At 44.6% G+C, this 18,951-nt stretch overlaps 1 protein-coding gene across 9 annotated transcripts in view; it reads left to right on the top strand.

The window, feature by feature from the left end:
- The window catches only part of LOC124111882 (rho-associated protein kinase 2-like), a 75,736-nt gene that overhangs the window by 35,535 nt on the left and 21,250 nt on the right, over positions 1-18,951 (top strand). For 8 of the 9 annotated variants that reach the window (XR_007222238.1, XR_007222236.1, XR_007222234.1 and 5 more), the window contains exons 7-26: positions 449-533; positions 1,060-1,204; positions 2,679-2,817; positions 3,334-3,425; positions 6,587-6,746; positions 7,227-7,254; positions 7,479-7,490; positions 10,904-11,019; positions 11,213-11,321; positions 11,849-12,007; positions 12,324-12,404; positions 12,841-13,006; positions 14,666-14,772; positions 14,886-15,036; positions 15,375-15,535; positions 16,067-16,189; positions 16,667-16,728; positions 16,861-16,930; positions 17,250-17,353; positions 17,565-17,751. Coding sequence is in view for 2 of the 9 variants with exons in the window: in XM_046471756.2 (XP_046327712.2) it covers positions 449-533; positions 1,060-1,204; positions 2,679-2,817; positions 3,334-3,425; positions 6,587-6,746; positions 7,227-7,254; positions 7,479-7,490; positions 10,904-11,019; positions 11,213-11,321; positions 11,849-12,007; positions 12,324-12,404; positions 12,841-13,006; positions 14,666-14,772; positions 14,886-15,036; positions 15,375-15,535; positions 16,067-16,189; positions 16,667-16,728; positions 16,861-16,930; positions 17,250-17,353; positions 17,565-17,751 (2,257 nt within the window). In the remaining 7 variants the exon portion in view is untranslated. The remainder of the gene's footprint in view (positions 1-448; positions 534-1,059; positions 1,205-2,678; positions 2,818-3,333; positions 3,426-6,586; positions 6,747-7,226; positions 7,255-7,478; positions 7,491-10,903; positions 11,020-11,212; positions 11,322-11,848; positions 12,008-12,323; positions 12,405-12,840; positions 13,007-14,665; positions 14,773-14,885; positions 15,037-15,374; positions 15,536-16,066; positions 16,190-16,666; positions 16,729-16,860; positions 16,931-17,249; positions 17,354-17,564; positions 17,752-18,951) is intronic. The other variant, XM_046471757.2, reaches the window with a different exon arrangement.

Raw genomic sequence — 18,951 nt, 5'->3', positions numbered from 1 at the left:
CACCATCTCCATAAGACGCCATCATGTCCACAGGGCCCCACTATGTCCATAGGTCCCCACCAGTCTATAAGGCCCCACCATCTCCATAGGACCCCATCATGTCCACAGGGCCCCACTATGTCCATAGGTCCCCACCAGTCTATAAGGCCCCACCATCTCCATAAGACGCCATCATGTCCACAAGGCCCCACTATGTCCATAGGGCCCCACCATGTCCCTAAGGCCCCATGTCCAAATGCCCCACTTTCCAAAGAGCCCCACCGGTCTCTAACTAGTATAAGACTTCACCAGGTCCATAGGGTAGAGTGTGTTTTACTTTTATGGTTACTTACAATAGAGTAGCTGACCAGTTCTCAATGCTCTGCATCAGGTGAAGACACACAGCCTTATTATTATAGGATTGAAGGTGAGAGAGATGTGTAGCTCACTGTCAGTTCCTATGTTGCAGGGATGTGAAGCCAGACAACATGTTGCTGGATGGTGCTGGTCACCTCAAACTGGCTGACTTTGGCACCTGTATGAGGATGGATGCGGTTAGTGACACTATAATTTAATACCACATTAGTTTGTAGCCCTCTAAAGTGCAGTCCCAATAACTTACTCGATGTCCTGCAGCTCATGCAACCCCTGTGGTCATGTACCGGAGCCCCCAGGTTCTCAGTACACCATTGTGTGGCAACGGTGTTGTGTGTCTTAGAGGAAGTGTGTAAAATGGATTCTGATATGAGAGTCAGAATTAACTGTGCAAACATTCTTCTTGTGCTTCAAACAAATATTATTCCAAATAATAAAACTGACTGACTAAAAGAATGGCAACTTCTACAGCAGACCCTGTGGTATTAAACACTGTTTACATTAGTAACTAAGTGGTAGTTGAGATTTCTCATTCATGTGTCAATCAGTATAAGGCTCTGTCAGTATTGTTTTAGTGCCAGACATTGTACCCAAAGTGATGGCTAGCGATGTAATTAACATTGAAAGAAATTGTACTGTGTGTTGTGCTGTGCTGTACCATGCACAAGGCTACCAGTTGTTGTTACTTGGGCATACTTGTTGCAGGACGGTCTGGTTCGGTCGGACACAGCGGTAGGGACACCGGACTACATCTCCCCGGAGGTGCTCAAGTCACAGGGTGGGGAGGGGCTGTACGGCCGCGAGTGTGACTGGTGGTCAGTCGGAGTCTTCCTCTATGAGATGCTTGTTGGTCAGTAGCCTCAGAAAGCCACACAGAATAACTTTTTCTCATTACTTACATGGTCAAACCAGGGGTTCCGGAAAATTTTAAATCCCAATCGGACATTTGCATTTTAGGCCACGCCCCCTTCAAATAGCGTATTTTAGTACGACTTTTCACACACATTACAAGTTGTTACGTATTCATAATATTATGAATTATGAACTGTTTCAATTTAAATTGTTTTATTCACCGGACAATTAATAACAAATAATATTTGATAAATTTAGATATACATGGAAAACATACGTTTGTTTCTGTTATAATAACGATCTGTTAACGTATGAACGGTCTTATTAATATTCATGAGTTATATTCATGAGTCTGCTCAAGTGTACGCGTTGTAACATTTGGATCGAGACTATTATCCCATAGTTGCTTAACACGTGACCTCACGGGAAAAGGTTTTTTTAAAACTGAAGATTATTTAAAAACAAGACAGATAATATAATCACAAATACTAAAATATAAGTGATAGCAATAGTAATTTGAATACTTTTTTCATCTGTACTTAATTATTGACCATCAAATTTTTTGATATCGATCGTCACAGAAAGTAAAATGGTGGTCAATCAAGATTCAATATACGACTAGCTACTGAAAACAATAAAATCTGCAAATCCTCATTGTATGTCAACCAAGTGAAAGTCGTTAGCCACGACTTACAAAATGATCGTCCAGACTTTGAGGGTTTGGCTCGACTGATCTGCATCGGTCGACTGGCTGTCGTCACGCATTCGCTTTTTGTCTGAGGTTACGTATCGTAGCATTGTGAGGATAATGAGGTACATCGATGATGCAAGGTATTTGTACAGTTGTAAACACCTTTCACTCAAATTAACAAGATGTTCTCAGTAATAAATCCTCGATTAATCAGTGTCAACTCAGTTTGTTGCCTATTACAGTGATTGACCGATTGGACTATCATGTAGGTACGATGTATTTACAGCAATCATAACAAACAAAGCTTGTCAGTGTAGATAATCTTCATTGTGTTACAACTGCAGACAGAAACTGCTCAGTCCTAACTGTTGATCACGTCCGGTCAAAATTTAAGAATGTCCGGACAATACTTTTTAAAATGTCCGGACAGAAAATTTAAATGTCCGGTAAGCAATATTTTAAACCGGACATTTGAGATTCCCAATCGGACATATCCGGCGCATATGACGGTTTCCGGACCCCTGGGTCAAACACATGTAGACTGGCCCCAATGTTGCATTACTTTTTATTATCTTAATTCAGTCCCACAATGAGCATTGCAAATCAACCTCATTATGAGATGCTGTTATATAACTTGTTCAACTCACTCACTCGTTCATCTGTGTTAATTAGCAGTGACAATAAACAAAGACAAGAAATAGAAGGAAACAAAGCCTTATGTAATTATGATATCACCAGTTTTTAAGTATGGAGCTTTTCTGAGATGGCTTATTTTCATCAGGTGACACACCTTTCTACGCTGACTCCCTTGTGGGCACATATGGCAAGATCATGGACCATGCCCGATCTCTGCAGTTCCCCCCTGATGTGGACATGTCAGACCAAGCTAAGAGTATTATATGTGCCTTCCTAACTGATAGGTGAGTCATTGTCCCAGCAACCTCAACCTCATAGGTGACTTTAAAACCAGGAAGCACCAATATTGTATGTTAACAGTGTTCAAAATACCTGCCTGCCCGACCGTCCGAGACGGGTTGATTTCAACTCGGGCTGCCAGATTTTCAAATCCCCCTGCCCGACGGTCGGGTCATATTTCATATGTGACAATATTCTAAATATTTCCCGATGATAATCATTAATTCACATGTAAAGATGAATGATAAAATGTAACCAAAAAGAAACCCCGTTAGCTTATCCTGAGAAACATATGATTATAGTGGGCAGGCAGGTTTTGGTCAGGGCTGGCAAGTATTTCAGCTAGCCAGTCCTGTGGTCTGGCTGAAAATTTTGGGAGTTTCATACCCTGATGTTAACAGTGCTATTTTCTTCTGATCTGAAACAGGTGTTTCTGTCAGACCAATCTCTGACTGCTGTGATGTGACTGTGTTGCACTTGATGATGCAGGAAAACAACTTATATGTTTTATGTGCTTACAGAACAGAGCGGCTAGGACGAAATGGTGTAGATGAAATCAAAAGACACCCCTTCTTTAGAGACGAGAACTGCACATGGGACAGTATGAGAAAAAGTGAGTAACATTGATGTCCAATGTACTGCTGTTTCTAACTTGTACTGTTGTCAAGATAGTTCAACATTAAAGTTACATGACAATGAAAATACTACAATGGTAGAAGTTAACATGATGCATATGGCCTGAGATACCACAGTCACTTATGACCTGACATACCACTGTCACCTGTGACCTGACATACCACTGTCTGAAGTGACCTAACATACCACTGTCACCTGTGACCTGACATACCACGGTCACCTGTGACCTGACATACCACGGTCACCTGTGACCTGACATACCACTGTGACCTGACATACCACTGTCTGAAGTGACCTGACATACCACTGTCACCTGTGACCTGACATACCACGGTCACCTGTGACCTGACATACCACGGTCACCTGTGACCTGACATACCACTGTGACCTGACATACCACTGTCTGAAGTGACCTGACATACCACAGTCTGAAGTGACCTGACATACCACTGTCACCTGTGACCTGACATACCACGGTCACCTGTGACCTGACATACCACTGTGACCTGACATACCACTGTCTGAAGTGACCTGACATACCACTGTCTGAAGTGACCTGACATACCACGGTCACCTGTGACCTGACATACCACGGTCACCTGTGACCTGACATACCACTGTCTGAAGTGACCTGACATACCACTGTCTGAAGTGACCTGACATACCACTGTCTGAAGTGACCTGACATACCACTGTGACCTGACATACCACAGTCACCTGTGACCTGAAATACCACTGTCTGAAGTGACCTGACATACCACTGTCTGAAGTGACCTGACATACCACTGTGACCTGACATACCACTGTGACCTGACATACCACTGTGACCTGACATACCACTGTCTGAAGTGACCTGACATTCCACGGTCACCTGTGACCTGACATACTACTGTCACCTGTGACCTGACATACCACTGTCTGAAGTGACCTGACATACCACTGTCACCTGTGACCTGACATACCACTGTCACCTGTGACCTGACATACCACTGTCACCTGTGACCTGACATACCACTGTCTGAAGTGACCTGACATACCACTGTCACCTGTGACCTGACATACCACTGTCTGAAGTGACCTGACATACCACTGTCTGAAGTGACCTGACATACCACTGTGACCTAACATACCACAGTCACCTGTGACCTGACATACCACTGTCTGAAGTGACCTGACATACCACTGTCTGAAGTGACCTGACATACCACTGTGACCTGACATACCACTGTGACCTGACATACCACTGTCTGAAGTGACCTGACATACCACGGTCACCTGTGACCTGTCATACCACGGTCACCTGTGACCTGTCATACCACAGTGACCTGTGACCTGACATACCACGGTGACCTGTGACCTGACATACCACTGTGACCTGTGACCTGACATACCCATTCACCTGTGACCTGACATACCACGGTCACCTGTGACCTGTCATACCATTGTCTGAAGTGACCTGACATACCACGGTCACCTGTGACCTGTCATACCATGGTCACCTGTGACCTGTCATACCATTGTCTGAAGTGACCTGACATACCACGGTCACCTGTGACCTGACATACCACGGTCACCTGTGACCTGTCATACCACGGTCACCTGTGACCTGACATACCACGGTCACCTGTGACCTGACATACCATGGTCACCTGTGACCTGTCATACCACTGTCACCTGTGACCTGTCATACCACTGTCACCTGTGACCTGTCATACCACGGTCACCTGTGACCTGTCATACTACTGTCACCTGTGACCTGTCATACCACTGTCACCTGTGACCTGACATACCACGGTCACCTGTGACCTGACATACCACTGTCACCTGTGACCTGACATACCACTGTCTGAAGTGTCCCGACATACCACTGTCTGAAGTGACCTGACATACCACTGTCTGAAGTGACCTGACATACCACTGTGACCTGACATACCACAGTATGAAGTGTCCCGACATACCACAGTCTGAAGTGACCTGACATACCACGGTCACCTGTGACCTGACATACTACTGTCTGAAGTGACCTGACATACCACTCTCTGAAGTGTCCCGACATACCACTGTCTGAAGTGACCTGACATACCACTGTCTGAAGTGACCTGACATACCACTGTGACCTGACATACCACAGTCTGAAGTGTCCCGACATACCACTGTCTGAAGTGACCTGACATACCACTGTCTGAAGTGTCCCGACATACCACTGTCTGAAGTGACCTGACATACCACGGTCACCTGTGACCTGACATACTACTGTCACCTGTGACCTGACATACCACTGTCTGAAGTGTCCCGACATACCACTGTCTGAAGTGACCTGACATACCACTGTCTGAAGTGACCTGACATACCACTGTGACCTGACATACCACGGTCACCTGTGACCTGACATACCACGGTCACCTGTGACCTGACATACCACGGTCACCTGTGACCTGACATACCACGGTCACCTGTGACCTGACATACCACTGACTGAAGTGACCTGACATACCACTGTCTGAAGTGACCTGACATACCACTGTCTGAAGTGACCTGACATACCACTGTCTGAAGTGACCTGACATACCACGGTCACCTGTGACCTGACATACCACGGTCACCTGTGACCTGACATACCACTGACTGAAGTGACCTGACATACCACTGTCTGAAGTGACCTGACATACCACTGTCTGAAGTGACCTGACATACCACGGTCACCTGTGACCTGACATACAACTGTCACCTGTGAACTGTCATACCACTGTCTGTAGAGACCTGACATATCACTGTCTGAAGTGACCTGACATACCACGGTGACCTGTGAACTGTCATACCACTGTCTGTAGAGACCTGTTATACCACTGTCTGTAGTGACCTGACATACCACGGTCACCTGTGACCTGACATACCACTGTCTCATTTGAGCTGACATACCATGGTCACCTGTGACCTGACCTACCACTGTCACATGTGACCTAACATACCACTGTCTCATGTGACCTGACCTACAACTGTCACATGTGACCTAACATACCACTGTCTAATGTGACATAACATTGTTATCTGACATTCCCTGCTATTGTGATGTATGTGCCCCTGTCAGGCTATGACACAACTGTGTAGACATCACTGACCCTCTCTCTCTATTGCTAGGTGCCCCGCCCGTTGTACCGGAGCTGTCAAGTGACATAGACACCAGCAACTTTGATGACATTGAGAAGGAGGACACACCACAAGAAAACTTCCAGCCACTAAAAGCATTTGCTGGCAACCATCTGCCCTTTATAGGATTTACATATAACAAAGAATACCAGTAAGTCACCGGACACATGTTCAGGCCTGTAGGTGTAGGCTTGTTTCTCTCACGGGTGGCCCAGTCATCTAAGGCACAGCATTTCGCAGAGTTGCATCCCTTGGCCACGCCCCAAACCTTTGATCGTGGGTTGGAATCCTGCTTCTCCCTGATAATGTTTCTAGGTTTGTCAGCAACATACCTGTGCTCGTTGATTTCACCTAGTGGTAAGCGTCTGAGACCTGCATCACTTGCGGCTTTCATGTCAAGCTGACATGCCATGATATGACTGGAATACTGTTCAAAGCGGCCTTAAGTCCAACTCATTCATTCACTTCTGTTAATTTCAAATAACCACAACTTAAGTTCACTTATAAGGACTATTTGTTCCCTCCAGAAATCTGTGTCCACAGCTATTGATATTGGCTATGGCAGTATACTTGTTACTTCTGATCGCATTCATGTGTGGCTGTCTTTATGCTGTCTGCTGTCATGTTTCAGATTGCTGTGCTCAGGAACATCACCTCCAGTAAGTATTAATTATTGTGATTTAGTTTAGAGTTGACAGTTTTACCAACTAAGTGTGTACTCAAAGCGTTCAGTAATTGGACATCGTTATGATGTAATGAAATAGCTCCATTTTTTGTGGAAATGTTTAAGATGACATTTGCTATCAACTTGTGTGCATTATTTACTTACATGTACCTGTTTTGTGAAATTATTCATGTTGAATTATTTCTTTCTTTACCCCAGGATTGTGTTGATGTGAGTTATCACAGCTGTACAGTGCCTGGTGTATACTGTTCATAATCCATCCCTGCATTCTGTCCTCCCTCCTCACATGGCATTCAAATTGGCACTACTACACCCAAGACAAATAGAAAACATTTCAGATAATTTGATATATCATTTTGTTGTCATGCATGGATAAATGAGGAAGGTGAACTCATTGATATTGGCTTCAATGAGTTCAAATTCCAACCAGTTGTTTTGTAATATGTTCTATTGATGGTATATGTATGTCGTCACTTTCTACAAGTTGGTGTAGTTCTGCGTACGTGAATTTGAATGTCAGTTCTGTAACTTATCTCTCTATAGAGGTTGCATATTATATGTATGGGTTTAACTCCATTTGTATTACATGAAACTTGATCATATCATACCATCTTTTCTTTCTCATCTGCCAGAATCATTAGGCTCTCACGTTTACACCAAATCTTCAGAAACTAAAATCCCATGCATGTGGAAGACCAACACTGTCACAATCTCAACAAAATCAGATCATTTGCTCTGATACGATATGTCTATGCATCAAGCTCTGAGGACGCATCCACAGGAGACAGTGTCAAATGACATATTAACAGTTAGTGTTGAGGCTTCAAAATTTTCATCACGCGTGAATGAAGCATTGGGACAAACATAAACAAATGAAGCCGAATCGTATTAGAAGCCACACATCAAAGTTTGTTTAGGGTTCATCAGACGAGATCTTCTATGGAAATGTCCTCAGATCTTCATGCAGATAGGTATTGTATTGGATTAAAAGATTTTACTTAAATGAGATGGACACTGTCAAATCCTGATTCTTCGTGTAATTTCATTGTCATCTACAAACTAACCTGCACCGAACTAGCCAGATAGGGTATGACAATCTGTCATCACTGACCTGAGCCAGGTGGGTGGAACTTCCCACGAGATGATTAGACTATGAATAATAGGGCCTATTTACTGGCCCACAGTGTCATGGGATATTGTTTTGTGGTGTGTGGCAAATGTGTAGCTCTTTCCTTGTTCATGACTACTTATAGCAATATTCAAAACTATTGAGGCTATGTTTAAATAGTAGCCAATGTGTAATGTTTCATGACCTGATGGCCGCATGTGGTAGCCAACTTGTAGTTTCACATCTTCCCGAAGTAAGAGAGTTAACTGACTATAAATGTCCAGTTTCCACCCTTGCCGAACTAGGCAGGTATTATGGCTGGACTAACAAGTCTATGCATAGTCCAATCAAAATCGCACACCGAAATCGAAATCCGGTTTGTAAACTGTCCTGCAGATTTCGGTTGATTGCAGGATTTACAAAACATGTGCACCGCAAACTTGTTGTCAACAAATATTTTCCAAATCTTTTGATGTTTTTAATCAAGGTGCTCACGTGATTTGATGCATTTCACGATGTATGACCCGTTTTATAACAATATAGACCTTGATTATCTATCAGATCATCTTGACTGGGAGCCACTCTTTTGTTTGAAGCAAATGCATGTGATACGAGACGCGGAATCTGATTGGTCTATAGGAGAGGCTAAGAAGGGACATAACTCGTAATTGCTTCTGGTGGCGCTACGATAGAGACCAGGAATTCCAGCCTAGTTTGGCAAGGATGGAAACTGGACTTTTAAAGTCAGTTTACTCCCTTGCCTCCGTAATATGGTAGCTTCACGACCTGATGGCCTCACTCAGTAGCCAACTTGTATAGCTTCATGACCTGATGGCCTCACACAGTAGCCGACTTGTATAGTTTTATGACCAGATCCCTCACACAGTAGCCAACTTGTATAGTTTCATGACCTGATGGCCTCACTCAGTAGCCAACTGTATAGTTTCATGACCTGATGGCCTCACACAGTAGCCAACTTGTACAGTTTCATGACCTGATGGCCTCACTCAGTAGCCAACTTGTATAGTTTCATGACCTGATACCTCTCAGTAGCCAACCTGTATAGTTTCATGACCTGATGACCTCACTCAGTAGCCAACTTGTACAGTTTCATGACCTGATGGCCTCACTCAGTAGCCAACTGTATAGTTTCATGACCTGATTGCCTTTACACAGTAGCCAACTTGTATAGTTTCATGACCTGATGACCTCACTCAGTAGCCAACTTGTATAGTTTCAGGACCTGATGACCTCATTCAGTAGCCAACTTGTACAGTTTCATTACCAGATCCCTCACTCGGTAGCCAACTTGTATAGTTTCATGACCTGATTGCCTCACTCAGTATAGTAGCCAACTTGTATAGTTTTATGACCAGATTCCTCACTCAGTAGCCAACTTGTATAGTTTTATGACCTGATGGCCTCACTCAGTAGCCAACTTGTATAGTTTTATGACCAGATCCCTCACATAGTAGTCAACTTATATAGTTTCATGACCTGATTGCCTCACTCAGTAGCCAACTTGTACAGTTTTATGACCAGATCCCTCACACAGGAGCCAACTTGTATAGTTTCATGACCTGATGGCCTCACTCAGTAGCCAACTTGTATAGTTTTATGACCAGATTCCTCACTCAGTAGCCAACTTGTATAGTTTTTTGACCAGATTCCTCACTCAGTAGCCAACTTGTATAGTTTCTTGACCTGATGGCCTCACTCAGTAGCCAACTTGTATAGTTTTATGACCAGATTCCTCACTCAGTAGCCAACTTGTATAGTTTCTTGACCTGATGGCCTCACTTAGTAGCCTTCTTGTATGGTTTCAAGACCTGCATTACCAACTTACTTGCAGTTATTCATAACATAGCTGTTACCTTCATCATCACACGACATTATCTGTGGGAACAAGGGAACCTCAGACATTTTTGCCTTTTTTTTCACAACAATTATAGTTTTGCTTCATATATAGTTAAAGTTATGATACTGAGATCAAATGTCTTATCCTTTGATAAAGTTACTAATGTTGATTTGATCACTTTAGAGGTGATGTATTCTGTATCTCTAGCTACTGGATGGAAGTGGGATGTGTATATCCATCTCTGCATGCATCTCTGTACGCACAGTACTCGGGGCAGCTTAGTTGTAGTTCCCTCATGCATGGTGTCATTCAGGGGAGTGAAGGGGCAGATGATCTGTTATTGTTGTTGTCATGGTGATAAGTACATGATTGGTAGTTGGTATAACAGTCTGATCTCAGAGTCCCAATTTTCAAAAGTATCCAACCTTTAAAGTTGGCTGTCCCGTGATGGGAAATAGCAGAAGGAGATACAGTTAGTGTTTTCTGTCTAACATTCTGTTGGTAGAAATATTGAAATGTTGTGTCAATTATTATTTAGTGTTTGAGTAAACATTATGGAATTTATTAAGACTCCCGTTATGAAAGTGATGTTTCCCTTCATTCAGTGGATCAGATACATGGAGGTGTTAGTGTAACATTATGTATGTCCCTCCACAGTCTGCCGCTATTGTTCCGGGGAGCAGCAGTGGTGGTGGAGATGACAGTTCTCGGCACCTGGAGAACCAAGTTAAACAGCTCGTGGCGTCCAAGGATGACATTGAGAAAAAATATAGGTATTTTAAAAAATTCACTATTTGGATCTGAGATTGTCATCAACCTTTCTGGCCAAAATGGTTGAGCCAGTAAGTTTGTCATCCCTAACTGAGCCTTTCTTCATTTGAGAATTCTAGAAGTTCTTTTGTGGCCTTGAGATTCATGTACAGAAGCCTTCTGTTGCTGCTTGTTGATGAGTGTGCCATGTTGCAGGAATGCTGTGGAGGATCTGAACCGGGCGTCTCAGGAGGAGTCCATGGCCAAGAAGGATCTGACGCAGATGGAGAGGGCGATGGCGATGGTCAAACACGACATGAAGGAGGTAGGCTTGTCACTGCTGGTGCACTGGTTGATACGCCAGCTGGATATCAGATGATGTACCTGCTGCAAACTCTGCTGTACACTGTCATTGTGCTATGAAAAGGCAATGGAAACAGAACATAAGGTTGAGTTGTGTACATGTTACAATTGATTGCCCTTTGGGAAGAGTCCACATCCTGCTTGTCGTAAGAGCCTCCTAAAGTGAGGATCGGATGGCCAGTGAGAATCCTGGCTAATGGTGTCTTACCATGATGGCATGGTGGGTTGCTCATGCTATCAACCACTGGTGTGCTAGATTGGAAAGCTTTTTGCTGTGATGTAGCTGGAGTATTGAATGTTTCAGAAAACAATATACACTCACTACTTGAGACTTTGTATATGTGACAAGTAGTTGTATCTGTGCAAGGGTTACAAGAAGTTGTGTAAATGTTACAAAAGATGTGTTGATGCACACATTGCAAGAGACTGCATATGTGCAGGTTGCAATAGATATGTACCTGTAACAAGAGATTGTCTGTCTGTTTTCAGCTTCAGAGGAAACTGGAAATGGAGGCCGAGGCGAAGTTAAAGGCTGAGAATCTGATGAGGGAGCAATCCAAGAAGCTGGAGCATGAGCTGACTTACCGTGCCCAGATGACGTCCAGCAGCATGCAGAACAACGAGAAAGTGGCCAGTCTGGAGAGAACAGTCAGTACAGCATTGTTTTACATATATTTAACAGAAGTTTACAATAGGATGGTAACTCACATTGTTTGTGTGCAGAATGTGTGATGTACTTTATATGGCCAGGTTTAATATTGGTAGCTCTACATGAAATTAGTGATTTGATCATTAGATGTTACGGACAGGGCAGTACATTGTTAACAAAATTGTAATCCCCAAATTAATATCTTTAAAAAAAGAAAGTATGCAGTATTTCCTGTTTGTTGTGATGTTATTTAACAAACTGCCTACATGAACCCGTGAAAGATGGCAATGTATGCATATATTTGCTATGTTGCAGGTTGGAGACCTGAGTGATAAGTTGCGAGCAGAAACCGAAAACACAAACAAGGTCAAGAGAACGTACAGCGAGTTACAACAGGTAAGTCCCATCACACAGTACAATGTGTCATTACTGTGAAGTTCTGGAAGGATTCGATTGCTACTGATCTTCAAACTCTTTGTGAACCATATTTCAGGCACATTGAAACAGAAGCTATACACTCTTGTTCCCACAACCTTGGATTCTGGGTTAGAATTGATCAGCAGTAACCTATGCTTGGCGAGGGAGTGAGCTAACGGGATGAGTTGGTCAGATACAGTGACTCCTCTGATGACATGTCATCCAGTATGGATTGCCGCTCATGGTTTCAGTCACAGCTCGGTCTGGTCAAGACTTGATTGCAGCGTTAAAAACATTAACTCACTCACCCCATTGGTCTTGAATTATTATGCAGAAGATATTTGATTGTTGGTGCTGTCTGAGACTTACCTTGTTGCATGAAGAACTAAGATGTTGTCATGTTGTCTGGTGGCAGCGCTACACGGTGACAGAGCAGGGCTACACAGACCTCAACAACAAGTACATGGAGGTGGTCAATGCCAGGCAGAACATGGAGCGGGAACTGGTGGCTCTCCAGGCAGCCTTGGACCAGGAACGTAACAACCGCAACCACGAGTCAGAACACACCATGGAACTCAATGGTAAGCAGGGGAGCTGATGTGATGTAGAATCACATTGAAGGGGGCTACTGTGATTGGAGGGGGCTGATGTGATGTGGAATCACATTGGAGGGGGCTGCTGTGATGTAGAATCACATTGGAGGGGGCTGCTGTGATGTAGAATCACATTGGAGGGGGCTGCTGTGATTGGAGGGGGCTGCTGTGATGAAGAATCACATTGAAGGGGGCTGCTGTGATGTAGAATCACATTGAAGGGGGCTGCTGTGATTGGAGGGGGCTGCTGTGATGTAGAATCACATTGGAGGGGGCTGCTGTGATTGGAGGGGGCTGCTGTGATGAAGAATCACATTGAAGGGGGCTGCTGTGATGTAGAATCACATTGAAGGGGGCTGCTGTGATGTAGAATCACATTGGAGGGGGCTGCTGTGATGTAGAATCACATTGGAGGGGGCTGCTGTGATGTAGAATCACATTGAAGGGGGCTGCTGTGATTGGAGGGGGCTGCTGTGATGAAGAATCACATTGAAGGGGGCTGCTGTGATGTAGAATCACATTGAAGGGGGCTGCTGTGATGTAGAATCACATTGGAGGGGGCTGCTGTGATTGGAGGGGGCTGCTGTGATGAAGAATCACATTGAAGGGGGCTGCTGTGATGTAGAATCACATTGGAGGGGACTGCTGTGATGTAGAATCACATTGGAGGGGGCTGCTGTGATGTGGAATCACATTGAAGGGGGCTGCTGTGATGTAGAATCACATTGGAGGGGGCTGCTGTAATGTAGAATCACATTGGAGGGGGCTGATGTGATGTAGAATCACATTGGAGGGGGCTGCTGTGATGTGGAATCACATTGAAGGGGGCTGCTGTGATGTAGAATCACATTGAAGGGGGCTGCTGTGATGTAGAATCACATTGGAGGGGGCTGCTGTGATGTAGAATCACATTGGAGGGGGCTGCTGTGATGTAGAATCACATTGAAGGGGGCTGCTGTGATTGGAGGGGGCTGCTGTGATGTAGAATCACATTGGAGGGGGCTGCTGTGATGTAGAATCACATTGGAGGGGGCTGCTGTGATGTAGAATCACATTGGAGGGGGCTGCTGTGATGTAGAATCACATTGGAGGGGGCTGCTGTGATGTAGAATCACATTGGAGGGGGCTGCTGTGATGTAGAATCACATTGGAGGGGGCTGCTGTGATGAAGAATCACATTGAAGGGGGCTGCTGTGATGTAGAATCACATTGGAGGGGTCTGCTGTGATGAAGAATCACATTGAAGGGGGCTGCTGTGATGTAGAATCACATTGGAGGGGTCTGCTGTGATGAAGAATCACATTGAAGGGGGCTGCTGTGATGTAGAATCACATTGGAGGGGGCTGCTGTGACGTAGAATCACATTGGAGGGGGCTGCTGTGATGTAGAATCACATTGGAGGGGGCTGCTGTGATGTAGAATCACATTGGAGGGGGCTGCTGTGATTGGAGGGGGCTGCTGTGATGTAGAATCACATTGGAGGGGTTGCTGTGATGAAGCATCACATATTCAGCAGTATCAGTGATAGGTCTATCATGTGTGGCAGCCATGTTTACATGTGGTGGAGGAGGTCACAATGGCAAGGGCCCGATTATGATGTGAGAGTTAAACTGTGTCAGGAGATACTCAGTTCCTGTTTCCTTGCAGATCGGATCCGAGGGCTGCAGAACGAGAAGGACAGGATGATGGACAAGGAGCGTATGAATGGTCAAGAGCTGCAGAAAAAGCAGAGCATTGTTGTGCAATTAGAAAAGGTAGGTTCCAACACCGCATGCAAATATTACTATTTTTCCAGTGCATCCATTCCATCCTTGTCTTTTACTGTGAAGAGGTAGAGATGTAATGCAACTGGTGAATCTATTGCCAGAGGGTGGCCAATGTGGAACTTGAGAGAGACAACTTCTACCGCAAACTGGAGGGAGAGATCCAGTCTCACAAGGAGACGGTGGCTCGCTACAATGCAGACAAGAAGAATATCCTCATGTCCACAGAGGAAGCCAACATGGAGGCTATGAAAGGTGGGACTCTCACAACACTGTCATGCCTGAATTGGTCTTTTGACTCACAAATCTCCTGTCACATCATACTTATATCCTCCTTGGGATTTTATGGACGAGAGTGTTATTTGAGAGATAACTGTATTGCATATTGAACTTACTTTTCAGGTATATTTTGTTTTATCTTTTCTTGACTAGAGCCTCTAATCTATCAAAGTCAAAGCAAATATTATTTCATTCTGAGAATGATGCCAAGGGACCAAGTTGATCTGGTAGACTCTGTAAGCTATTAAGACTAGTATGGGTGCTGAAGGGGGAAGGTGACGCTGGCTGACAGGGGCATGTGTGTTGCACTACAGATATGCAGAGCAAGCTGGACCACGAGCGGGTGGTGCGACAGAACATGGAGCAGCGCTGCCTGGACAGTGAGAAGAGGAACAGTGAGCTGACAGTCGACCTGACACAGCTGCAGCAGAGGATCACATCATTACAGGCCGAACTCCGCGCAGAGACAGAGAAGGTGGGCATCTTGTCTCAACCATGTTATAAAGCAGTGTGGGCCCAGCATGTATTGTACATTGGATGATGTTAGACCACTGCTAATGCATGTATAGTACATGGAATACCTCATGTGGGGGAGCACCAATGAAAAGTGCAAACTAGGAGCTTGTGTTCAGTATGAACTAAGTAACTGGGGATCAGTGGGTCAGATTTTGGGATCTGCCTGATTGCATTTGTACCATGGTGTCAATTCTATCAAGTATATTTCAGTCTGTTCCACACTTTGAGCTACTCAACACAGTCATATAGCTGTGATATCATGAGATTGGGATTGGGTTCATTTTATGGGAGAGAGATGAATGTATTGTTTTGAGAAAATGTAGATTTCTCAACTATAATGTTTAATGTTTGTATTCTAAGCAGCCAGCTGTAAGGTACACAATGACTCCGATGAGCGGCAGAGATCTTGCCTCAGATCATATTAGTTCTACTGAAGAAGAGACCACCTTTGTATGGCCTGTTGATGGGCACTCTTGTGTTGTCTTTCCAGTGCCGGAACCTGGGCTTACAGGTTGAACAGGAGGTACAGAGAAGGAACCTCATGCAGGGAGATTTCAAGACACAGAACCAGGAGCTTACAAAAGCCAAGGCCAAAGAAAAACAACTGCTTAAGGTAAACGAGGTGTCACTTTAGGCTTATGAACTCAGTCACTGAATCAGATGTTTTGTAGATAGGAACAGACGGTGTGAAGACTGGATCAGACATTCTCTGGACAGCAGCAGACATTCTTTTAACAGCAGCAGCATACATTCTCTTGACATAAGCAGACATTTGTTTGATAACAGCAGATATTCTCTTAACAACAGCAGACATTCTCTTGACAACAGCAGACATTCTCTTGACACCAGCAGACATTCTCTTGACACCAGCAGACATTCTCTTGACAACAGGTATCATCTTGACAAAGCAGATGTTTTGTAGACAGCAGCAGATTGAAACAAGACAGTTCCTCACTTCAGTCCAATGGAGTTTGGTTCTCTATGTCTTATGGCTTGTATTCCCTGTAGAACAAGATTTTGTAACAACCAACCAACATTCAGAAGGCAGATAATTTTGTGATGACCTTAGATAAATTCTTCATGTTTCCAGGAAATTGCCGACTACCGGGAAGATAAGAGAAACATGGAAGAAGATATGAGGAAGAAGTCTGAGTAAGTATGAAGGTGTTATGGCAGAGATGGGAAGTAATGACACTGTGGAGTAGTGGGTAACGTTGGTATATGTGGGCAAAACAGGAAGTAGGTGGAGACACAGGATTTACTCGATCTAATCTTTACTTCCAGCGATGCCTCTGTTAACGACCTTCAGTTAAAGGAAATCAGCGAACAGCTGGAGGCTGAAAGCTACTTCTCTGTAAGTATTGTATATAGAGATTAAATATGAAGTTCCTGGACTAATTGTTCATATGTTTAGTATTTCTGAAGTAAAAATATAATTCAGTATGTACTTGTAGCTATTCTGTGAAAATGAATGAATTAAATTAATTATTAATCTATATTAATCTATATTAATCTATATTAATCTATATTAATCTATATTAATCTATATTTATCTATATTTGCTTCATGACCTATTTATCATGGATATTGAAAGTTGTTAAACTAAAATTTTAAAAGATTGGCGTTTTTTGTTTTTGTGGAAGTAGTTGTGTGATGTCTGGCTTGTGTTTCAGTCGCTGTACAAGACGCAGGTGAAGGAGCTGAAGGAAGACCTGAGTGAGAAGAAACAGCAGATACAGGATCTCAACAATGACATCCACACACTCACTGTAGAGAAGTAAGTCACACAACAGTAGGGGTCATCTGGTGGGTGGTTCATGGACAAATAGCTCAATGTACAGCCTGAACAGGTCTCCTCAATGGTAATGACGTGTACTTTGTTTTGTGTGAACATTAATGTAAAGAAATGTAAATAATGAAAGTACTTGTAGCATGTAGGCTCTCTGCTAAGATAGCTATAGCTAATGGCCTGAATGTCTCCTGCACAGGGACCATTGCCTAGCACAGTTGCAGCTGGCCATGACGAAGGCGGACTCGGAGCAGCTGGCACGGACCATCGCGGAGGAGCAGCTGTCAGACGTGGAGAAGGAGAAGACCATGTTGGAGCTGGAGATCAAGGAGCTTATGTCCAGACACAAGTCCGAGCTCAACAAGAAGGAGTTTAGTCTCAACCAGGTACACATGCTGTATAGTGCAGGGTGTATGTAGTGCAGGGGCAACCAGGTACACACACTGAATAGTACTGAGGCAACCAGGTACACAGACAGTGTAGTCCCAGGGAAACCAGGTACACGCTGTATAGTGCAGGGGCAACCAGGTACACACGCTGTATAGTGCAGGGGCAACCAGGTACACACACTGAATAGTACTGAGGCAACCAGGTACACAGACAGTATAGTCCCAGGGAAACCAGGTACACGCTGTATAGTGCAGGGGCAACCAGGTACACACGCTGTATAGTGCAGGGGCAACCAGGTACACACGCTGTATAGTGCAGGGGCAACCAGGTACACGCTGTATAGTGCAGGGGCAACCAGGTACACACGCTGTATAGTGCAGGGGCAACCAGGTACACACGCTGTATAGTGCAGGGGCAACCAGGTACACACACTGTATAGTGCAGGGGCAACCAGGTACACGCTGTATAGTGCAGGGGCAACCAGGTTCACACACTGTATAGTGCAGGGGCAACCAGGTACACACGTGTATAGTGCAGGGGCAGCCAGGTACACACACTGTATAGTGCAGGGGCAACCAGGTACACACGCTGTATAGTGCAGGGGCAACCAGGTACACACGTGTATAGTGCAGGGGCAACCAGGTACACACACTGTATAGTGCAGGGGCAACCAGGTACACACGTGTATAGTGCAGGGGCAGCCAGGTACACACACTGTATAGTGCAGGGGCAACCAGGTACACACGCTGTATAGTGCAGGGGCAACCAGGTACACACGCTGTATAGTGCAGGGGCAACCAGGTACACACACTGTATAGTGCAGGGGCAACCAGGTACACACACTGTATAGTGCAGGGGCAACCAGGTACACACACTGTATAGTGCAGGGGCAACCAGGTACACACACTGTATAGTGCAGGGGCAACCAGGTACACACACTGTATAGTGCAGGGGCAACCAGGTACACACACTGTATAGTGCAGGGGCAACCAGGTACACACGCTGTATAGTGCAGGGGCAACCAGGTACACACACTGTATAGTGCAGGGGCAACCAGGTACACACACTGTATAGTCCCGGGGCAACCAGGTACACACACTGTATAGTGCAGGGGCAACCAGGTACACACACTGAATAGTGCAGGGGCAACCAGATACACACACAGTATAGTGCAGGGGCAACCAGGTACACGCTGT

The sequence above is a fragment of the Haliotis rufescens genome, unplaced genomic scaffold, assembly GCF_023055435.1.
Source record: "Haliotis rufescens isolate VD_foot unplaced genomic scaffold, xgHalRufe1.0.p SCAF_2, whole genome shotgun sequence".
NCBI lineage: Eukaryota > Metazoa > Mollusca > Gastropoda > Lepetellida > Haliotidae > Haliotis > Haliotis rufescens.
This window is presented reverse-complemented; position numbering and strand designations above follow the sequence as displayed.